The sequence below is a fragment of the Pogona vitticeps genome, chromosome 2 (assembly GCF_051106095.1).
Source record: "Pogona vitticeps strain Pit_001003342236 chromosome 2, PviZW2.1, whole genome shotgun sequence".
In the NCBI taxonomy this organism is placed as follows: domain Eukaryota; kingdom Metazoa; phylum Chordata; class Lepidosauria; order Squamata; family Agamidae; genus Pogona; species Pogona vitticeps.
The window spans coordinates 186,560,725-186,584,058 of NC_135784.1; the positions used below are offsets into that span (position 1 = coordinate 186,560,725).

General features: G+C 42.0%; 1 protein-coding gene across 8 annotated transcripts in view; it reads left to right on the forward strand.

Moving 5' to 3' along the window:
* The window catches only part of DNM2 (dynamin 2), a 92,938-nt gene that overhangs the window by 59,274 nt on the left and 10,330 nt on the right, over positions 1-23,334 (forward strand). For all 8 annotated transcript variants that reach the window (XM_020791713.3, XM_020791717.3, XM_020791718.3 and 5 more), the window contains 4 exons: positions 2,225-2,338; positions 14,109-14,218; positions 15,213-15,324; positions 17,944-18,108. In XM_020791713.3, the coding sequence (XP_020647372.1) occupies positions 2,225-2,338; positions 14,109-14,218; positions 15,213-15,324; positions 17,944-18,108 (501 nt within the window). The remainder of the gene's footprint in view (positions 1-2,224; positions 2,339-14,108; positions 14,219-15,212; positions 15,325-17,943; positions 18,109-23,334) is intronic.

Sequence of the window (23,334 nt, forward strand, 5' to 3'; positions counted from 1 at the left end):
TGTTCAGAATACAATTTGATAGGAAAATTTCTAGTACATTGTGAATCTTGTAAGGTGAATGAATTCTGAAGGGTCTCTGTTAATTGAGATGGAAATAGAGAAATCTGGAACTGAGCAGAGGTTGGATCTAGATCTAGTCTTGCTTAACTCATGGAGTTGATTTGTTGAATATAATTCTGGAAGCTTACAGTGAACTGAATGACAGGCTATCATGAGTAGGATTCTATTTGCTAATCAGATTCTGGGATGCTACGAAGACACAACATGATGTTGCTTTTTGCCTATAGCTAGTATCTGGTGCAGTGGCATTTGTTTCAATCGTCTGGTCACCTGCCATTCTCTGAGCATACCTTGGTCCAATTTGTAGGTTTAGAAGAGGTAGTCATGTTAGCCCAATTCGGTGCACAGGAAGGTTGCTATTTCAAGATGCTTCCCCAAAAGCACATTTTGAGCACACCTGTTCACAAAGAAGGCTAGTCATTAGCCTACTGGGCCTGGAGCACACACTTCTGTGCAGCTATACATTCATTACATGAAAGACTGGTAGATTAGGCTAGAATAGTCTCATTCTATTATAAACTTAAAGGTGAGCTGTCTTTCAAGATAATTTGTTTACCAATACACTACTAACTCTCACTCATGGTAAATGTCTGAGGAACCACAAAATTCTTTCAAACATTGTGTTAAAACAGTGGTTTGAAGAGAGAAAAACAAATTAAATGGTTCTTGTTGAAACACTACATTTTAAACTTTAAATCAGGGTAAAAGAGTCCTGTCCTTCTGGGGCCAAATTCCAAATAACTTGAGAATAATCTCTTCAAGAGGCAAAAATGCATCAGTATTAATATTTCAGTGGGGAACCTCCTTTGCTTGTAATATTATGAACAGATGATTGAAGTCCACCTAGTGTGTTTGCAGGAAAATAAATGGGTTAAAGACAAAAAGAGGAGCAAGAGCACCTGTCATTTTTTAAACTAGCCTTAGGAGAATGACAGAGGGTGAGTTTCTGTGATGAAACAGTGGTGGTAATTTCCTTCCTTCCTATTGCCTTTCTCTCAGTGAAGGAATTCACAAACAGATTAAAACAAATAGGAATTTAAACTAACGTAAATAGTAATACAGTATTTAAAAACTCATCCAAAATTCAAAGAACATAAAATATTAAAATGATATATATAAAAGCAGAGGGTTAATGGTTCCTGTGAAGTTCAGGTAATTTATCAAGCAGGAAATAGTTCATTCAAGCAAACAGTCTTACTGACTACAAATATCAAGTCAATGCAAGTGATTAGCTGAGTTTTGATTGGAGGCTGTTGACATGGAACAAATGTTGCTCAGGTTCTGGGGCCAGCTCACTGTAATCAGAAGGCCTATGTAAATCAGTGAAATTCTAGTCAGGAGTTCTGATATGTGTCTTTTCTTTTTTAAAAAACTGATTCTGTAGCTGTCCTGTGCATTGCTGGTTGTTTTTCTGGAAATTGAATTTGCACACTTCTGATAGCAAGAGTAATACCTTCATTTGCTGACTATGGCTTTGGTTGTTTTTGTTGTGAGAGAGCTTAACTTTCCAGACTGAGACTGGCTGTAAGGATCTTAATTACTTTGTGTTGTCTTTTTATTGATCGGGTTCAGGGACAGTTCAGATAATTGTCAGGATGTTTGAAAAAATTAAAAATATTTATGCTTTTACTGTAAAGAGAAACCGTGGAGGGCTTTGGAGAAGGGAGCTTGCCTATCAGTGTTCATTGGAAAAGCAAAACAATTAAATACTCCATCTTGGCTCTTCTGCATCTTGTCGGTAGGTTGATCGTTTTGGTTTGCCTTCTGCTGCAGAGCCTCGGTCGTGGCACAGACGGTTTTTACAGGGCTCTTTGGTTTTCTGCTGAAATGTCGCTTCCTTGCTTAACAGTGATAGTACTCAATTCCATGCTCTGAAGTGAGATTGTCATGGACAGGCTAGCCCTGAACAAGCTGGATGCTATGGGAAAGAGTAAAACTGCAAGTGGGAATGATCAGTGCTCCAGTTACAGGTCTTGACAAGTCTGTGTTGGGGCTTTAAGCTGAGATAAATTAATGTCTCTCCTGCTGCAACTAGGGCTGGAATCTCAATAAGTCATTGCATCAAAACATTTGGTGGAAGCAATCCTTCTCATACTGTGTTCTTCAAGTTAGTCTGTAATTGTCTCTTCCTCCACCCTCCCCTCCCACTTTTTGTTTACTCCAGGTAATCCGACGAGGCTGGCTGACCATCAACAATATCAGCATCATGAAAGGGGGTTCTAAAGAATACTGGTTTGTCTTGACAGCGGAGAGTTTATCTTGGTACAAGGATGAAGAGGTGCGTAATTCGTGTGTGGCATGTTTGTTGAGAGTGCTGTTATCCATTGCAGAATTTTAAACTAAGGTATTAAAATCATGCATGTGCCTTTATCAGAATAGCCTTTGTTCAAGTATTGATCGCCTATATTTTTAGAATGGAGGATTGCATAAATGATGTTGAGATAAACATTTTATTTAAAAGAACATAGAATCATAGAATAATTGAGTTGGAAGGGACCTGTAAGGCCACTGAGTCCAACTCCCTGCCCAACGCAGGAATCCGGGTTGTCCAATTTTCTCTTGAATGCCTCTAGTGTTGCAGAACCCACCACCTCCTGAGGTCATTGGCTCCATTGTTGTACTGCTCTAATAGCTATGGCATTTTTCCTGATATTCATCCTAAACCTGTAGCTTGAGCCCATTGTTACTTGTCTTGCACTCTGGGATGATCGACAACAGATCCCTATGTAAAGCAAAACAAAAAGTGTTATATTCTAAGGATCCTGGTGTGCAGATTTTCTGCCATTGACCTTCAGAAATGGAATCATAGAATTGTAGAAAAAGCCCCAAGAATCTTCACGTCCATCCCTCCTGCTGGAGCAGGAAATCAGTAGTCAGAGTATCAGTGACAGATGACTAGTCATCCTTTATTTAACCCCCCCCCCCATGAAGGACAGTCCATCATCTTCTACAGTAGTCCTTTCCATTGTCAAACAACAGTCCTAATGTTGACTGAAAATCCCCTTCCTTATAATTTAAAACCATTAGTTCAGGTCTCGTGCTCTGGAACCAAAGAAAAGAAGTATGCTCTATCCTCCTTGTGACAGCCCTACAAATATTTGAAGATGACTCTTGTGTCATCTCTCAGTCTTCTCTTCCTCAGGCTAAAATGCCCAGCTCCTTCAAACCATTCCTCCTAAGGCTTGAATTCCAGACTCTCTATGCTGTCACCCTCCTTTGAAGGATTCTACCCTCTAGAATCAATTCAGCTTGTCAGTACCCTTCTTACGCTTGGATGCCTAGAACTTGACACAGTATTCCAAGTGAGGTTTAACCAAAGCAGCACAGAGCAGCATTATTATTTCCCATGACAATATATTCCAGTTGGTGTAGCTTAGTATTACTTTTGCGTTCCCACACCCCCACTAAATTACACTATTTATGCATGTTTAACTTGTGGTTTAAGACCCCTTAGATCTTTTTCACATTCATTATGGACGAGCCAAATGTCACTGAACTTGTATTTCTGTATTTGAGTTTTCCTGCCTAAATTTAGAATTTCATGTTTTTCCTGTTGAAATTCATTTTGCTTGTTTTGGCTCCATTCTCTAGTTTTACATCCTGATTTCCAAAATATTAGCTCCCCCTCCTGGTGTGACAGAATCTGCAGTTTCCATGAGCATCTCCTTAATACCATCATCCAAATCTAAAGATGTTGGAAAAACACTGGGCACAGAATGAATCCCTGTGAGATCTCTTGTCACTTCACTCCAGCATGAGAAGCAACCATAGGTCAATGTTATGATTTATAACATCCTAAATGGGTTGGGTCTAGGTCATTTGAAGACCCACACCTCCCCATATAGTCTCTCCACCCCACCCCTGGTTTCTTAAATATTTAGGGCTGGGCCTTCTCATGGTCCCCCCATCATGATAGGAATGTCTGGTGAGGGCTCATGAGAAAGCATTTTTGGTGGCTGCTTCCCATCTATGAAATTCTGTGCCTCAGAAGGATAAGTCGTCTCCCTCCCTCCTTACAGTCCTTTTAGCAGCAGGTGAAAACCTTTTTTCACTTGGTCTTTGATCTCTGAATGATCTCATACAGCAAGACTGTAATTTTTAGGAGGAGCTGCAGCATATTTATTAGGCATTTCAAATTTGTTTTCGCTGATGATGTTTTTAACACTGTGTATTTTTAATCACTTTTAAAATTAATAATTTATTGTGCTTGTAAACATGTATTTTTAAGCTGTTGTGTACCTCCTGTAGTTCATTCATGAAAGGAAAGGGTTGGGGTGAGGAATGCCTCAGTGCCATGTCTCTTGATTGGTGGCTGCTCCTTGTTTACAAACACGGGGGGGGGGGGGACAGCTCCTGTGTGACAAATGGCCGGATTCCACACACACCCCAGAAGAAATATCTGTTGCTGCTTTGTAAGTTACAATTTCTTTTGAGTATCTCTTGGATGAAAGTGAAGCACAGTTTAAGTAAGTGACAGTGCTGGGTTTTTATCAGAGTTGTAAACAATGGGCAAACTGGTTGATGCAGAGATGGGAATGGTGGGTGCTGTGGGTGGAGTGACTTTAAGCTTAAGGGAGAATTTTCATATTGCTTTGTATGATGACTGTAAGACGGTATGTGTCAGCCATTCAGTGTTTCTCCCCCTCCCCTATTCTCACCACTGTAATTAGATAGATGCCCAGATCAAATGATGGATGCAGGGGTGGGAAAATTTTGTAATGTAAAATTATCCCAGCCCATTCTGATTCATTTTCTTTCTTTTCTTTAGGCAAAGGTGTTTACCTTGGAATATGCTCATGCTCAATTTTGGTCTCTTCAAATTTCACTAGCAACCTTTTAGTTAGAGCACCCCTCCAACATCTGTATAAATAGTGAATAGATTCCATAGTCTCCCATATTGTGCTTGCATCCATGCTTTCCCTTTGGTTTTTCAGCCCAAATCATCTTCTTCTTCTTCTGCAGGTTGAGGGAATACTGGAGCTGGGCTCAGGGGTATGTCAAACATGTGCCTGCTAACTCTTAAATTTTTAATTTTGACTGCCAGCCTCAGTGTTCTAGAGCTTAAGATAAATTTTGCAGTTCATATGCATGTTTAACTCAACGTAAAACTGGCAAAGTGGGACTTAACTTTTTTTTGCTTGCTGTCTTGTTTGCCTCCTCATGATGGTAGAGATACTTGCCCCAGTAGCCACATGGTTTATGTCCTTTTTTCTTCTTCTTATGACTTTGCGATCCTCACCTCCTCATCCACTGTTGCTAACCTGTGCCATTCTCCTTTCTTGTTACCATCTAGTGGTCTAGAATACTGGTGGTTTGGTTTGCAGCAAGACTGCTGTTTTAGATGTAGGCTCTCTGCTTATTCTTGCAATCTGCCTTGTTGGGAACCAACACATGCATCAGTTGGATCATGTGGTGCATTATATGTTAGTGACTCATTTGACTGATTGCCAGGTCTCCCAATCCCAATTCAACAGCCAATATTAACTTTCCTTTGGCTGCTTGGAGCTCAATGCCCCTGACTGCATGTTGGGACCAACGGTTCCTCGGGCTTTTTTTAAATTTCATTTACCATTTGCCAAACCACAGTTTAATTTACCAGCAGACAACTTAATGTTTAAACTCAGTTGCTGGCATGGACACCAAAATCCTAGACCTAAACACAGAACCTGAAATACAATCCCATTTTGCAACTGTGGCACTTGATAGCATGACTCTGAATGGGATGCAACATTCCTTTGGTTCTGTAACCAGCGTTAAGTTTTTGCTGGGAGGAAATGGCCTTAGGTTTGCACGTTTTGGGTATGGCCGGTGATTTCTCAGGATTCCCTTGCATTTCTCTTGTGACCTGTCCATCTGCCTGTCACAAGTAACACATAGTATTCTCTCTAACTCAGATGAACAGAGCAGGGAGGCATTGTGCAGTTAAGCAAGCATGGCTCCCACGATATCCTGAGCTTCAGTGTTTCTTCAGGCAGGAAGGAAGAGATTAAGGCTGAACAAAATCAATGGCAGGTGCAGGTGCTTGGAGACCCTGATGTAAGGAAGCACAGTATGTAAGATTATTAAGCAGGTTTACTCTTTATATTGTGAAGAAGTTAAGATGGGCATTTTAACTTACAGTGCCAGTTTGTTATGATGGATGTATGGATTTGTAAGCATTTAACTTTTTATCTTTTTTTAAAAGTTAAACAATTTGGCTGCTGAGATACAGCAGCATTAGCAAATGTTTCTTCAACAGTGCAGCTTTTGGATCAAGGGTAGATTAGAAACAACATAAAAAACCTGTGTGCAGATTTTGTATTATTACCAATGAAAAATACAATATATTCTCTTGCAGTGGAGAGAGGACATTTTTAGTTCCTTACCTCGAGTTGTCTATTCCACTCAGTCTGATAGATAGGACTTTGCACAATTAAATGTGCCCTTGGCATCCTCTGATGTTTGAGGACAAGCAGGAAACTCATGTCCACTTCCTGCCATCTCCATTGATAGGTCATCTGATCTAGTTCTCCTCTTCTACATTACTTTTGCTTCTTTCAGTTCTATTTTCTATTTTTGTGGCAGTATCTGAGCGGAAAGAGGAGAATTCTAGCCTCTCCACTGACCAGCTTACAGAGAGGGCTACAGTGCCCACCATAAAACAAACAACCACCAAGACATTAGCTTCCAGTGCTGTAATGAGACCCATAAAGTGGGCCATCCAGTTTTCTTAGGATACCAGGTTACAACAGGGAGGAACAGCTAAGCGGGAGAGTACCAGCAAGGGCCTCTTGGTTTCATCCAGCACCACCACCCCTGAATTGTAGATGGGAAATTCTCTCAGCCAGAACTTTATTCCCGAATAAGGGTGGTTGGAGCCTCTCAGTCAATGTCTAACGAAATAAAGAAAATGAAGGAGGGAAGAAGGTGGTGGAGATTTCCCCACTGATTCCACACCATGGAAGAAGTTTCTTTAGCAAGAGAAAATAGAGAACATCACTTTCTGTGTTTTCACACATCCTTGGAATCCTTATTTCATCTCCTCTCTTTGGGGGGGGGGAAACACCTCAATGTTGTGGGTGCCTTCTTGACTGTGCAGTGCACGTACACAGAGAAATGGTAATGGGAGGGAGGACAAGTCTCCCTGCATGGCTGCCAGGTCGCTAGCCAAGCAGGAAGAGAGCGGCGCTCCGGGAGTGATTGGAAGGATGGGTGAGGCCGCTGCCAGACATGTGAGTGGACAGTTCAGCCCCAGGGAGTCCAGGTGTGTGGGGATATTCGTATATGAATGTGAAAATGTAGATTGTACAATTATTAACAGCAACATAATGTACATTGTAATAACAGGAAAAGTATTTCTTGTATAAGCAGCACCGTTTTTTTGTATAGCAAGGACAGAATAGTTTATAAAAGATATGGGACATGACATACAGTATATGATGAAGTGAATCAGTAGTAAGGAAAATAGATGACAAGAAAAAAGTTTTATAGGAAAAACAGTGTTTATTTATACAGTGTTGAAATGAAAAAAAAATCCAAAATGAAATTAACCTACTTACATTTATGCACCGGGGAACTACAAACTAGTCAAACTGACATCAATTCCAGAGAAAATTCTGGAAAACTGTATAAAGCATCCAGTCTGCGAGCAGCTTGAAAGCAATGCAATAATAACTAGAAACCATAACAGATTTGTCAAAAACAAATCCTGCCAAATTAATTTTATCTCATTCTTTGATTGGGTAACCTCCCTAATAGATGGTGGGAATGCTGTAGGGATAATATATCTTGACTTCAGCAAAGCCTTTGACACAGTACCCCATGATATTCTGATTAGCCAGCTAACAAGGTGTGGGCTGTATAGAACAACTATGAGATGGATACACAGTTGGTTACAGAATCATACACTGTTTATCAGTGCTTCTTCCGAAACCAGGACGAGGCAGGAAGTGGGGTACTACAAACTCAATCCTAGATCCAGTGCTCTTCAACATTTTTGTTAATTACGTGGATGAGAGAGTGCAGGGAATACCTATCAAAATTGTGGATGACACAAAACTGGGCAGAATAACTAAGACCAAGGAAGACAGGGGGGGAAATCAAAAAGATCTTGTTACGCTTGAGCACTGGGCTGAAAACAACAGAATGAAATTTAACTGGGATAAATGCAGAGTTCTGCTCCTGGAGGAGAAAATCCTTCAAAATGCACAGTTACAAAATGGGGATACTTGGCTCAATAGTACTAGGAACAAGAAGGATCTTAGAATTATTGTAGATCATGGCATTGGAATCCAGGCCTTACGAGGAAAGACAGCAAGAATCGGCATGTTTAGCCTCCAGAAACGACAACTGAGGGAAGATACGGTAGTAGATTTCAAATACCTGAATGGTAGTTATACAGAGGAGGGGCAGGATTTGTTCTCAATCATCCTAGAGGACATGTAACAATAGTCTCAGATTACAGAAAACCATATTTAGGCTGAATGGAACCAATTACCTTGGTGAGCACTCTTAACGCTGGAGGCTTCAAGAGAAAATTGGACAACCATCTATCAGATTTGCTTTGATTTGGATTCCTGCATTGAGCAGAGGTTGGATTCTGTGACGTTCCTACTCAGATTATCTGTGATTCTTTAATTTGTTGGATATTACTTTGAGTAATGTTTTTACAGTAGAAAAATGGAATGTATGTTTTCCGGAATAAAAAAATAAAGAATACAGAGAAACAATACATTACAATTTGGCTAGTATTAAAACCAAGGAGTAAAACAATGTTGAAACAGCAGCATTGTCAAATTTGTATTAAATTTTAAAGCCATTTGAAATTGTGAGATTTTTACAGCTTCTTTATGTCTTACAAGACAGCAAATCTAAGCAGAAGGTGATCTGTTCATGAAACACTTCTTATGTCTCCTCTAATGATGGGAAAACATTGTGGGCTTGTATAATTGAGAGTCTTCCATACAATGCCTGATTGTTTTTGTATAGTGACCACAGGATATTTCCTTTAAGTATTGTTCTGCAGTAAGTACAGTGGTACCTTGCTTGATAAGGATAATCCGTTCCAGTGAAATCGCTGTAGAGCGAAATCCTCGTCAAGCGAAATAAAAAAGCCAATTGAAACGCATTGAAAACCACTCAATGCATTCCAATGGGCTAAATACCTCAGCGTCCAGCGAAGATCCTCCATAGGGCGGCCATTTTCTGATGCCTGTACAGCGAAAAGTCCATCCTAAAGCACAGCGGGGAGCCATTTTACACAGTGGGCGGCCATTTTGAAACCCGACGATCAGCTGTTTTGATCCTCGTAATGCGAAGAATCGGTTCCCGAAGCAGGGAACCGATTGTTGGGAAGCGAATTTTGCCCATTAAAACATCGTTTTGTGATCCCGAAAGCGATCACAAACCTCATTGTCAAGCGGATTCATCGTTTAACAAGGTAACCATTAAGCGAGGCACCACTGTACTGCACAAACGCCGCATTTCAATGTTTGGAAAAGAACTCAGCAGTTCTAGCCCTGTAGTTTGTTCCTTTCTGCTTCATCGCTTTAGACTTTGGGTAAGATGGCTTGCTTGGTAAAACTTGGTCCTTACGAACCTGAAATGGCAGTCGGCTCAGTCGAGCTATCAAAATGCAAGCAGGTGCTGTTTCAGGAGCCAGCCCCAAGGTATTTATTTCCTCATGAAATCCCTTGCCCTGCCCTTCAGACCTAAGCCAGATTGTGGAAAAATGCCTTGCTTGTGCCTTCCTTTAAGTCACTGCTGACTTAAACAATCAGCTCAAAACGAAGTGTTTTGAGCTAATAAAAATGCTTTACTTTCTTCCCCCTCCCCCAGTTGTTATAGACAATATGAAGCCTCTCTGGTGGAGGACTTTTTTGAATTATAAGAACCAGCTGGCTGTGCATAAATAAGTCACTCTTCCAGAGAAGGAGAGACCCTATAAAAGTGAATTGCTCCTTGCATTTAGTTTGTAACCTCTACTTTTCTAGATAATGCATCTTACCACATTCCTCGATTACATAGATTAGTATACATTTCTAAAATGGATGGTCATAAGAAAGATGTTTATTTAGCAAAGCAATGTGGTCTTTTTAAAAAATGTCCCGACCTTCAAGTCATCTTCTTTTGTAGTAAGATGAGTTTTCAAAGAAGACCACACACCCTTATGTGCAGTTAGTTAACTTCTACTGTACTTAAATGTTTACAATTGTGGTAATATCAAAAAAGTTTGTGCCCCAAACAGAAGTAGATCCTTACCTGAGCAGCCAGCAGCCCTGAAACAGTGCTCATCCAAGTCCAGTCTAACCAATGTGCAGACTACTGTACACCGTTGTAGTATCCTGAACAGGTAGTCTGAACACTGGGTAGCCGGGGCTGGAATCCAGAAGATTCCTTTCAATGCAATCTTGTTTTGTTCTCCTTTCCTAGATTTTGTAACTAGAGCAGGTCAGTGAAAAAATCTTCTCTTTCTCCTCTGACGTGGCAAAGCCTACAACTGAATCCAGTCTGGGAAATATTTGGGGCCTTTCAGGAAATCACGGCAGGGTGGGGTGGGAGTGAGGTTTGTGGCCTCCATACAAAGGAAAACGTCACTTTGGGGATTCTGTGTCTGTGCCGGGTGGGAGAGAAGTAGGCAGCATCTGGAGGTATAAACAATTCCAGATGTGGGGGGTTTGCAGAGGCTGCTCTCTGTGACTCATGGCAGTTGAGTATATGTGTGTGTGCGTGTGCTTACCAAACCAGGCTGCAGTTTGTTGAAGAGAGCAGGATTCTGTGGCGAGATAGTTTTCTGTATTCTCTGTTCTTTGTATAGTACTCCTTGCCACCCAGATTTCTCCATTGTATTAATCTGGAATTGCAACAGATTCTCTCTGGCAGATTCCTTTCCTTTTGTACCAAGTTTCTAAATGATCTTTTAATTCTGTGCACGAAGCAGTAAAGTAAAATTATTGCAGTTGGTGGCAGTAGGAAAAGACGTAACACTGCCTTTTGAAGATCTAACCTGATTTTAAAACTCCTCCACCAGACTTTTGGCTTTTAGATTATTTCCTATTAATGCATTCTTTAATTTAGTATTTTATACTGTCTCTTGGCCAGAGCCACTGAAGCAGTATGTAACAGATAAACAATAAAACATTAGAAACACAATAAGAGCATGAAACACAGTCATTCGGACAACAACAACAACAAGCCACTTAAAATGCCAAGCTAAAGGGAATGGCGTTGTTATTATAAGTACTGTATTGATAAGGGGGCCACTCGGAGAGAAACTGTATTTCACCACTTGGAAGCAACACAGGAGAAAGACTTATGAAACATGCCCTTCAAGCGTGCCTGTCTTTCCACCTTTCCTTGTAAGTGGTGGAATCTGCAAAACAGCTTCTCTTATGCTTCTTAATAACAAAAAGGTAGTGAGACAGTCCCTTAATCAGCCAAGCTTTGAGCTGTGGAGGGCTTTTAAGTGGAAACCTTGAGTCTGGAAAACAGCTTGTAACTTGCTGATCAGAGATGTCTTGCAGCACAGTCTGTCCAACTAGCTGAGAGAAATTTTCTCTATTTCTCTTCCTGTTAGCTTTGCATTGCCTACAGTTAGGTCCACAAATAATTGGACACTGACACAATTTTCATAACTCTGGCTATGTATGCTGCCAGAATGGATTTGAAAAACATCTGAGATGCAATTGAAGTGCAGACTTTCACCTTTAATTCAAAGGGCTGAACAAAAATACTATATGAAACATTTAGGAATTGCAACTATTTTATACACAGTCCCTTTATTTCAAGGACTCAAAAGTAATTTGACAAATTAACACAATCCTAAATAAAATACTCATCTTTAATAATTTGTCAAGACTCCTTTGAAGGCAATGACTCCTTGAAATTTGGAATGCATGGGCCATCACCAAACGCTGAGTATCCTCCTTTGTGATGGTTTTCTAAGCCTTTACTACAACTGTCTTTAGTTGTTGTTTGTTCATGGGTTTTTCTGCCTGAAGTTTTGTCCTCAGCGAGTGAAATGCATGTTCAGTTGGCTTGAGGTCAAGTGATTGACTTGGCCATTGCAGAATATTCCACTTTGTCTTAAAAAAAAACTCCTGGATTACTTTTGCAGTATGTTTTGTGTCATTGTCCATCTGTAAAGTGAAGTGCCATCCAATCAACTTCACTGAATTTGACTGAATCTGAGCAGTGTATCTCTATACAGAACTCATCCGGCTGCTTCTGTCTTCTGTCACATCATCGATAAACACTCGTGGCCTAGTGCCATTGGAAGCTATGCACACCCATCACACTGCCTCCGCTGCGTTTTACAGATGATGTGGGTCATGAGCCATGCCAAGCCTTCTCCATACTATTTTTCTTCCCATCATTCTGGTACTTGATCATAGTTTCATCTGTCCAAACAATGCTGTTTCAGAACTGGACTGGCTTTTAAAGATATTTAAAGTCTAATCTGGCCTTTCTATTCTTGAGGCTTATGAATGGCTTGCACCTTGTGGTGAGCTCTCTGTATCTGCTCTCATGATGTCTTCACTTTATGATAGGCTTTGATAACGATATGCCTACCTTCTGGAGGGTGTTCACTTGGCTGGATGTTATGACAGGTTTTTCTTTACCGTGGAAAGGATTCTTTGATTATCCACCACTGTGTTGCAAACCTTTTTGTGTTGCAGAGCTCACCAGTGCATTCTTTTTTTCTTCTTCTCAAAATGTACCAAATGTTGATTTGGCCAATTTATTTTATTTAGTTTGTTTTTTTGTTTATTGAAACCTATGGATGGCCTTTTTCACATGCATCCAGAGCTCCTTTGAACATATGTTGCTTCCAAATGTGAATGGCATACCTGGAATCAACTCTAGACCTTTTACCTGGTTAATTGATGATGAAACAACAAAGGAATAGCCCACACCTGTCCATGACAGAGCTTTTGAGTCAAGTGTCCAATTACTTTTGGTCCCTTGAAAAAGAGGGGGCTATACAGTAAAGAGCTGTAATTCCTAAAGCCTTCCTCCAATTTAGATGTGAATACCCTCATGTTAAAGCTGAGAGACTGCACTTGAAGCCTGTATTCATTGTTTAACTGTAATTTGAATTTACTTTGGTAAACAGCCAAAATAACAAAATGTGTGTCCGTGTCTGGTTATTTCTGGACGTAACTTTATGTTTCTTTCAGGCAGCTTTGAGATAAAGGGACAGACTCATAAGCTGGCTGGACTTTGCTTGCATGATCTGAGTACTGCCAGTTTAGCATTCAGTTCCCAAAGTGATGACGTACAGTGGTTACAAATTCATATGTAGAACTGTTAAACAACGCCTAATTATTTTCTTCAACATTTCATAGGAATACTTATTATTATAAGATGCTGGGTGGTGGCAGCAGTAAGACTATGAAGCTCTGGAACTCTAAGACATTGGGTTTCTTTTAGCTCAAATGCGGATAGAACCAAGCATGCCGGTGTAATGGATTTGCAAATGGAGGCCATGATTAAGAGTATAGAAAATAAGAGGAAAGGGGTATAGAAAATGCAAGGAGCAGAAAACAACTGCACGGGCAATCTTTCGTCTAAACTTTCCAGGCCTCAGTTTTAAAGGCTTCATGGGAGGTAACATTAACATTGTGTGTCAACAAATCAGAACTGTCAGAGATACCATTATTCCATTAGACATCTCTTTGCACATCAAACCGATATTTCAAGGGTTTCTTTGTTTTTCAAATAAAGATTCTCTTGATCTGTTGAGATTTTTTTTCCTTTTTGATTGTAGCAATAGCAAAGCACAAACATTTGCAAGTATTCAGTACTCGCAAATGCTGGTTGCAATAATAGAACACCATAGTGTGTTAAATAAGTACGTATAAACAAATAACATTATATAAAAACTTCATTGCAATCTTGTGTTGAGCTTCTGCACATGAATTTGGGGAGCTTGAAAATAAAAATTCCCTAAGGATGGGTTGTGAAAGAATGGATGGTTGGTCAATTTTAATGTGTTGAGTTTCTTGTCATAGCATAAAGCCAACATACGCATTTTTGTCTTTCATCACCCCTTCCTCTTGTCCTCACAGGAGAAAGAGAAGAAGTACATGCTGCCTCTGGACAACCTAAAAATCAGGGATGTGGAGAAGGGCTTCATGTCTAACAAGCATGTTTTTGCTATATTTAACACTGAACAGAGGTAAAGAACTCCTGTTATAGTACAGTACTACAGAATAGCTCTGCCTCTTCCTTTCAGACTTCTTAAAGAAAAAAATTTGACCATTTTGTTCACCTCATGAATAAACTTGTGAGAAAGTTGTTTTACTAGTCTTGTGTAAGGCCAGAAGTTTTGAGAGTGGTCAACTAGGTTCTTTCTTAAAATACATACTAGAAGTGAGCTCCACCTGAAGTCCAGACATAACAGAAAACAGTGTTATATACACAGCACATGTGTTGAGTTTCTCTTTCTGGCATTGATCATTCTTCAGATAGAATGTTTCCTTGATTGAGAAAGTAGTGATTGATTCCCATGCCTCGCCATCAATTAATTTCTGAGATACTTGCTTATTGCATGTTCAGTATTCAAAACAAAGCATTTACTATCTCGTGTTATGTGATGAAGGTTGAGCAGCTCCTGAAAAGAGGCTATATATAACAGATCATGATTCATCTTGAGTCCCCTCTTCCCTTAAGAGAAGTCTTAAGAGAAGACATGACATAATACTCCTGTTAGAGAAGAAGGAAACGGAGTAAAAGTTTCTTCTTCCTTTTGATATTTTGATGCTTTAAACTTTAGGTAGCAGTGATCCCAGTCAGCGTGGCTAGTGGTTGGGTTTCATGAGGTTTGATGTTCAGATACCTAAAGGACACTGGGCTGAGAAAGTATAGATAATCTGTAGTATTTTAAAGAGGTTAAAATCTAGTGGAAACCATTGATGTAGTTTAAATGTAGCGCACAGTTATTCTGGTCACTTACTGCTGTAGTAGTACAGCACTTTTAGATGGCTGAACTAACATTCCATCAGTTGAGTCTTCCTTCAGACTTTCTGTTCTAGTCACAGAGATTAATCAAATAAGTGAAGGCAAATCTGCATCTTCCCGTAATAGGATTTTTAAAAATTGCACAGTGTGGACTGTTTTGCTTTAGTGGGATTTGTCTTTTTCACACTCTTCTTCTTGAATTCCTGATTTAGAAATGTATATAAAGACCTGCGTCAGATAGAACTTGCCTGTGACTCCCAGGAAGATGTGGACAGCTGGAAGGCTTCCTTTCTTCGTGCTGGTGTTTATCCTGAGAAAGACCAAGTAAACATTCCTTTTTTTTTCTTTTTCAGTCATTTGAAGGAAAGGGAGGGGTGGTTTGTTGAAAGCCCAGTTAGTAGGGTTACACTACAGCAGTGATATTTTAGCGGCTACTGTTTTCCCTCACAAGGTTGCATTTCTCTTGCACTATATGTCCATCCCCCCAAAAATGGTTAATTCAAACAGGCTTTGAATGAATATTCAAGACACCAGTAGTGGGTTCTGTTGTGCTGAGCACAATGTCTTGAATGGCAGAGTTCACATTCCATGATTTTTACAGAATTTTCTTGGAAGAAAAGGGGACAGATAGAATAAATTTCAGCTGTCTCCTCCTCCTCTCCATTTTCATGCACTGAAATTATGTGTCTCTGACAATGAAATCTAGATGTAAAAAATACGTATACCATATTTTTTGCTCCATAAGAAGCACTTCTCCATAAGACGCACCAAAATTTTAGGAGAAGAAAACAGGAAAATAATAATCTGTTTTCTTCTCAAAAAAATTTGGTGAGCCTTATGGAGAGGTCCGTCTTATGGAACACACCCTAGGACCCTTTGGAGGCTCACCCTGCCCCCCCCCGGGGGCCAGAGGGGGCAAAATCGCCATCTTCAGGGACTCTTCTGAAGCTTCCCAAGCCTCAAAAGAGTCCCAGAAGGTGGCGATTTTGCACCCTCTGGCCCTCTGGGGGGGCAGGGTGAGCCTCCAAAGGGTCCTAAGGTCTGTTCCAGGACCTCACCCCCCACGGGGCCAGCGTGGGTGAAATCACCAACTTCCAGGACCTTTTCTGAGCCTTTCAAGCCTCAGAAAAGGTCCTAGAAGCTGGCGATTTCGCCCCCGCTGGCCCCGTGGGGGGGGGGAGCCTTGCAAGGGTCCGAGTGAGCCTTCCAGGACCCTTGCAACACTCCGCCCCACCCCCCACAGGGCCAGCATGGGCAAAATCAACACCTTCTGGGACTCTTTTGAGGCTTCGGAAGCTTCAGAAGAGTCCCAGAAGGTGGCAATTTTGCCCCCAGGGGGCAGGGTGAGCCTCCAAAGGGTCCTAGGGTGTGTTCCAGGACCCTTTAGAGACTCACACTGCCCCCCCCGGGGTCAGAGGGGGCGAAATCACCACCTTCAGGGACTCTTCTAAAGCTTCACAAGCCTCAAAAGAGTCCCAGAAGGTGGCGATTTCGCCCGCGCTGGGCCCGTGGGGGGTAGGGGGAGTGTCACAAGGGTCCTGGAAGGCTCACTCGGACCCTTGCGAGGCTCCCCCCACAGGGCCAGTGGGGGTGAAATTGCCAGCTTCGCTCCATAAGACGCACAGACTCCCCCCCACTTTTTTTTGGGGGGGGGAAATGCGTCTTATTGAGCAAAAATTACGGTAGATATGAATGCCTTGATCTCTTTCCTTCCCCCATGCGTCCTGGCCTCTTTTTGGTTCATATTGATAACAAAATAATACAGACACCGGGAATATGTTTTGATAGCTTCCTTTAGGATTGAAAATCAAGTATATAATGAGAATTTTTTAAAGAAATAAATAAAAAGGTACAACGTTGATACTATATTGAATAGATGCAATAAAATAATTATTTAAATATACATAATGAAAGTAAAAAAATTCAATGTAGCAGCAGACAAAGAAAAGATAAGGTTATTCTGGTCATGGGCATATCAACTCTACTGCTAGCAGATGTGAGATAACTTTGGTCAGCCTGTGCTTTCCCATTTGTACACAAAGTTTAATTTAGCAAGATTCCTACATCTTCTTCAGTTTCACAAGTAGAAAAGAAAGGAATTTTTATTCTCCATAACTACAAAAGAACAGTTTAAGAAGCCTGGAAAAATTTGCAGTTAATACCATCTCATATTCTTCAGCCTATAAACCATTCCTGGTCTTATTCCCTCGCCATATTTTATCTGAGTTGCATTCTTGATATACTGTTTGTAGTCACCAATTTTGCATTTGCCTGTGGCCTGCTTGAATATACCTATACAGTACCTGCAAAATGCAAGTCATCTTATATAGTGAACTAGAAGCTAAAGAAACAAGGAGATACTTGGTTTGACAGGGGTAGAGAAGAGTTCATAATCCCCCACAGTTCCTCATCTAGTTGGATTGTATGTCACAAAGCAGTATTGCAGACTCAAGTTGCTTGTGATTGCTGGAAAAACTGGGACAGCAAAACCAGCAAAGATTCTTGCATCTTGAAGGCAGTCACATTTATTCTGTCCCCACTTTTATAGACTGCAGCCCATTTCATCAGATGCATGAATTTATCCAGAGTTTCTTGCATGCATAGAATTGGAAAGTAGGAATTTATAAACAGCGAAGTCAAAAGGAAATAAAATGTAGGGTGGTACTGACAGTAACTACTGTCACTAACATATTTTGTTTATTTATATGTTGGAAATTCTGGAAAATGCTTCATACATTGAAGTGACCTGTTATCAATTAAAACTTACGCAGTAGTAAATGTGTAATTCTTTCAGGTACTACAAAACAGTTTGTTGATTTTGCTACTACAGAGTAACAAGACTGCTCTTTTAGGATCAAATGAGCACGTGATGATGACAATGGTTTGGCTCTTCCCTGTGCTATCAAGGGAATGGTACAATACTGTCAATTTGTATCCTTGTAGGCAGAGAATGAAGATGGGGCTCAGGAGAACACCTTTTCTATGGATCCTCAGTTGGAGCGCCAGGTGGAAACTATCCGCAATCTTGTTGACTCTTATGTTGGAATCATCAACAAATCTATTCGGGACCTTATGCCAAAGACAATAATGCACCTAATGATAAACAATGTGAGTTTTTTTGTCATTTATTTCTTGGCTGAAACTAGGTTTACACTGTGACAAACCCAGACCTACTGGGATCTGTCACACAGTTACACTAAGCTGCCACCAACCATTCCCTTTAAGAAGTCACACAGACCAGGGATGGATTTTTAAAACAATAAAAGAATAAGGTTTATTTTAAATACAAACAGGGTAAATAAAACAATCAGGTGAATAACATAAAGTAACGTGGCTTATTCTCACTCATACAAGCATACAGTTTGGTTCACCCAGAACCCTTAACTTGTAGCACAGACCCTGAACCTATCAGTTCTGGCTAACCAACAGACACCTGAACCTATCAGGTTGGTACTCTGACACACAGTAGTACCCTGTCTGACACACAGACTCCCACACCAACTCCTTCTTCCCAGCTGCTGCTTCGTCTGCTTCGCTTCTCCACACACGCATCACATATTTATACAGTACAGCCCCTCCTCCTGATGTCCCGCCTTCCACTCCCCATAGGATGGAACTTTCCCTCCAAACCCATGACAGACAGGTAACATCAGTGCTGTTATGTAACACCTCCCCTCTTTATAAGTTGTTTTGTAGGGGGAAAGCTAACGTGCTTTTCACCAAAAAAACAACCTGTATAAAATACACAACAACAGTTATACATACCATATAATACTTACTTATCCTTACACTCCAAGTTAACCATAGCAAATAGGCATTTAAACATTTATCATATACATTACATCAATTTACCTTTATTCATACAAACCAATTCAAAAAAAACCAGGTACATTTAACCTTGTCATCATTATATACACATAGTCCATGTTCTTTCGCCGTCTTCATTCTTCAGGTCTTCTTGATAAGGCGTCAGCAACACAGTTCACTGACCCTCTGACCACCTTCACTTCAAAGTCATAGTCCTGTAGGTTTAAAGCCCACCTCATAAGTTTGCTATTGTGGGTTTTCATTGTCTTTAACCATTGCAATGGTGAATGGTCAGTGCACAGAACAAAATGTCTTCCCCAGATGTAAGGCTTGGCCTTCTGGATCGCGTAGACTATGGCCAAACACTCCTTCTCCACGGTTGCCAAATGTCTCTCACCTTTTTGAAGTTTCCTACTCAGGTAGGACACTGGATGCTGGTCACCATTCTCATCCTCCTGGCACAGAACTGCTCCTACGCCGCTGTTAGACGCATCGGTGTAGATGATGAACTCCCGGTCGAAGTCTGGAGCACGCAGGACAGGATAGTTGATTAACGCCTCCTTCAACCTCTGGAACGCCGCCTCACAGTCGCTGGTCCACGGGATGCGGTCATCAGCCTTCTTCCTCGTCAGATCGGTCAGCGGAGCCGCAATCTCGCTAAACCTCGGGATGAACTTTCTGTAGTAGCCCACCAACCCAAGAAATGATTTGACCTTTTTCTTGGTGTTGGGTCTAGGCCAATCACGAACAGCTTCTATTTTGGCCTCCAGGGGTTTTATCATTCCTCCCCCTACCATGTGACCCAAGTATTTTATTTCTGGGCTACCCAGCTGACACTTGCTGGCCTTTACTGTTAGCCCTGCTGCACTTAACCTCTGCAGCACTAACTCCAGGTGTATCAGGTGATCTTCCCAGGTATTACTGAAGATCCCTATGTCGTCAATGTAGGCCACTGTAAAGTCACTGAGCCCTGCTAAGGTCTGGTCCATCAGCCTTTGGAATGTGGCTGGTGCATTTCTGAGACCAAAGCTCAGGACTCGAAACTCATAGAGACCAAAAGGGCTACAAAAGGCAGTCTTTTCTTGATCCCTGGGATCAATTCTTAATTGCCAATATCCCTTTACCAGGTCCAATGATGAGATGAACCGACAACCCCCTATGGTTTCAATCAGGTTGTCTAGCCTGGGCATTGGGTAGGCATCAGGAGTGGTTACACGGTTTAATTTCCTGTAATCAACACAAAACCTAATGCTCCCATCAGGCTTGTCCACAAGGACTATCGGAGAGGACCAAGGACTAGAAGAGGGGACGATTATGTTCTCCCTCAGCATCTCGTCCAGCTCCTTCTGCACCTTGTCCCTATAGGGTCCCGTTACTCGGTATGGGGATACTGCCTGCGGGGGTGCATCCCCTGTGTGGATCCGATGCATCACTCCCTTCACTATCCCCGGCTTGTTGGAAAACACCTGTTGATATTTACTAAGCAGCATTTTTAGTTCTTGCTGCTGGTCTTGGGTGAGTGCAGGACTGATCTTTACCTCCTCTGGGTTGTATTTTACTTCCCCTCTACCCTCCCAGAAGAGTAATTCAGCTTCCTCACTCTCAGCTGCTTTTATAGCAAATAGAACCCTCTGTTCCCCTCTGTAGTAGGGTTTTAGGGCATTCACATGAACCACCCTCCTTGCCTGGTTCTCCTCCTGCTCTATTAGGTAGTTCAGGTCTGACATCTTGGAAATGACCCTATATGGTCCTGCCCATTTGAGCTGCAGTTTATTCTCTCTGCAGGGCCTAAGCCAAAGCACTTCCTCCCCTGGGTCAAAGTGCCTCTCTCCAGCTTTGTGGTCATACCATGTTTTCTGTCTGACCTTCTGAGCTTGCAGGTTTTCTGCTGCCAGCTCTAGATTTCTCCTTAGGTCATTCATCAAGGTGTCTATGTATGTCACAACGTCTTGTGGGTCATCCTGGGTGACCTGCTCCCAAATTTGTTTGATCAAATCAAGGGGCCCTTTCACCCCTAAGTGTGCAGCAAACATGTCAGAGTGCCCCCTTTGTAAGATCATGGGGCGATACTTTTCAGGTACCACCAGCTGACTTCTGATCCCATCTCCCCCTTTTGAGATATTCCTCAGGGTTCCTCTATATAAAATCCCCTTTTTCTCCAGAAATCTCACTGGGGTTTCAGGTGTTAGCTGGGCGTCAGTCACCTGTTCAAAACACTTTTTGAGAGTGGCGTCTGCCTTCTGCTCCTGTCCAAATCTGCTGTCTGTGGTTAAGGTTTCCACCACAGCTTCTGAACTCCCCTCTGCTTCCGTCTCTGGCTCATCATTACCCCCCTGAACTGTCCCTGTGGTGGCTTGTGAGCGTGTAATCACTAGCACCCGTTTCACATGTTCAGCCAGGTCATTTCCCACGAGCACGGCTGCTGGCAGAGTCGATAAAATCGCTAGCCGCCAATCTCCCCTCCAGCCTTGAAAGTTGACAGGTACCTCTGCTACTGGCAGAGAGATTACCTGCCCCTCAATCCCTGCCACCTTCATGCTCTCATTTGGGATTATAAACTCCCTAGGAATAATATCTGGATGGCACAGGGTTACCTGGGAACAAGTGTCCCGCAGCCCCCTATACTGACGGTCAAGTATTCCTACGTCCACCCCTGCTGTCTCAAACAACTGAGAATCTGTTTTTATCAGCAAGCAGCGCTTTACCTCCACAAGAGGACCATTTTCCTCAGCCTGATCAGCAGAGGTAGCTGTTCCAGACTGAGTAGCCATGGCAACAGGCTCCCTCAGTGACACTGAGCCTTGCTCTTTCTGGACACAGAACACAGCTTTTGGCTTGGTTCCACTAGCATTCTGAGGCACCATTCCTTTTAGCTGCTTTAATTTCTCACACTCTGAGATTAGATGACCCTTTCCCTGACAGAAATAGCATTTTCTGGTGTATTTTGATTCTCTCTCATCTTGTTTTGGTTTTCCCTCCAAAACCTGAGGTCTTAGTCTCATGTCTGAGGGCTTCCCTTCACCATGGGCCCCTCCCCCTTGCTGGCTTTTCCCTGGTCCCTGAGAGTACTTGCTGTAGGTTTCTTTGGGTTTACCTACAGATTTCCCCTCACCCAAGGGCTTTCTTATTTGGGAAATAAAATCTGCGATCTCTGAGGCTTCTGCCACAGACCTCGGTTTCCTTTCCCTCACTTGGAATTTCAATTCCCCATGTAGGACTGAATAGAACTGTTCCAGTGCTATCAAATCTTTAAGCTGCTCATAGGTCTCTGTCCCCTCCTGCGATAGCCATTTCTCAAGCAGCCTCACCAATTGGGCCCCCACTTGGGTAAAAGTCTGTTCTGGTTTTTTCGTGAGGGACCTGAATCTTTGTCTCAGCTGCTCTGCATTTATCCCATGTCTGGCAAACACCAGTTTCTTAAACTCTGCAAAATCTTTCATCAGTTCCTCAGGCATCTCGGCATAAACCTCAGCCAGGCTACCACTGATTAAAGATCGCATGATGGTCATCTTCTCAGTTTCCCTCACTGAGAAGTCCACAAACGCTCTTTCCACTAAGGAAAAGAACACCTCAGGACAATCTCCCTTGTGGTACACAGGGAATTTCTTCAGGTCAGCCTTAGACAGTTGGCCTCCCTCAGAATCCCTATTATTATTATTGTTCTGGTTCATCAGTTCCAGTTTTTTCAATTCAAACGCCATTTTCTCTCTCTTTCCCTTTCCTCCATCTCAAATTGCCGCATCCTCAGTTCATGCTGTTGGGCTATGAGCAATTTTCTAAGTTCTGGGTTCTGCTCTCCTGTGCTGTCACCTTGCACTGAGCCAAATTCATCCTCAGAACCTTGGTCAATCTGGGGGTCTTTCACATCACTCATTTCTGCCATCTGGCTTCGAGTCAAGGGCATAATCCCCCCTCAGAACAGGCTGCTTTAAAAGTCAAGCCTCAAAATAAAACGACCACTTTTTTCCTTCTTGCCTCAGAACCAGCTCTCCCTAGAGATTGCTGCTGTTCTTCAGCACTAAACTTGCAACAGTATCGAGTCAGAGCCTACCCCCCTCTGCTGGGCCTCTCAGCTGGCAAGCTAGCTCACTGTTACTATGCAGTTTTGCCTCAGCTTTTCCCGCCAAAACTAGGCTGCCTCAGAGCACCTTAATCTAAGTCTCCCCAGTTGGCACGTTCTTCCACTAGTGCACCTCCCCGTGAGGTACACCTAGAAGATTACCTACGCGCCTCAGACTGTCCCTGACTAGACCCCCCTTGCTCTGGGCACACTTGCCAAGGCTTTGCTGGACCGCTGGACAACTGGACCAGTCGTATCCCACACGCTGGACACCAATCAATGTGACAAACCCAGACCTACTGGGATCTGTCACACAGTTACACTAAGCTGCCACCAACCATTCCCTTTAAGAAGTCACACAGACCAGGGATGGATTTTTAAAACAATAAAAGAATAAGGTTTATTTTAAATACAAACAGGGTAAATAAAACAATCAGGTGAATAACATAAAGTAACGTGGCTTATTC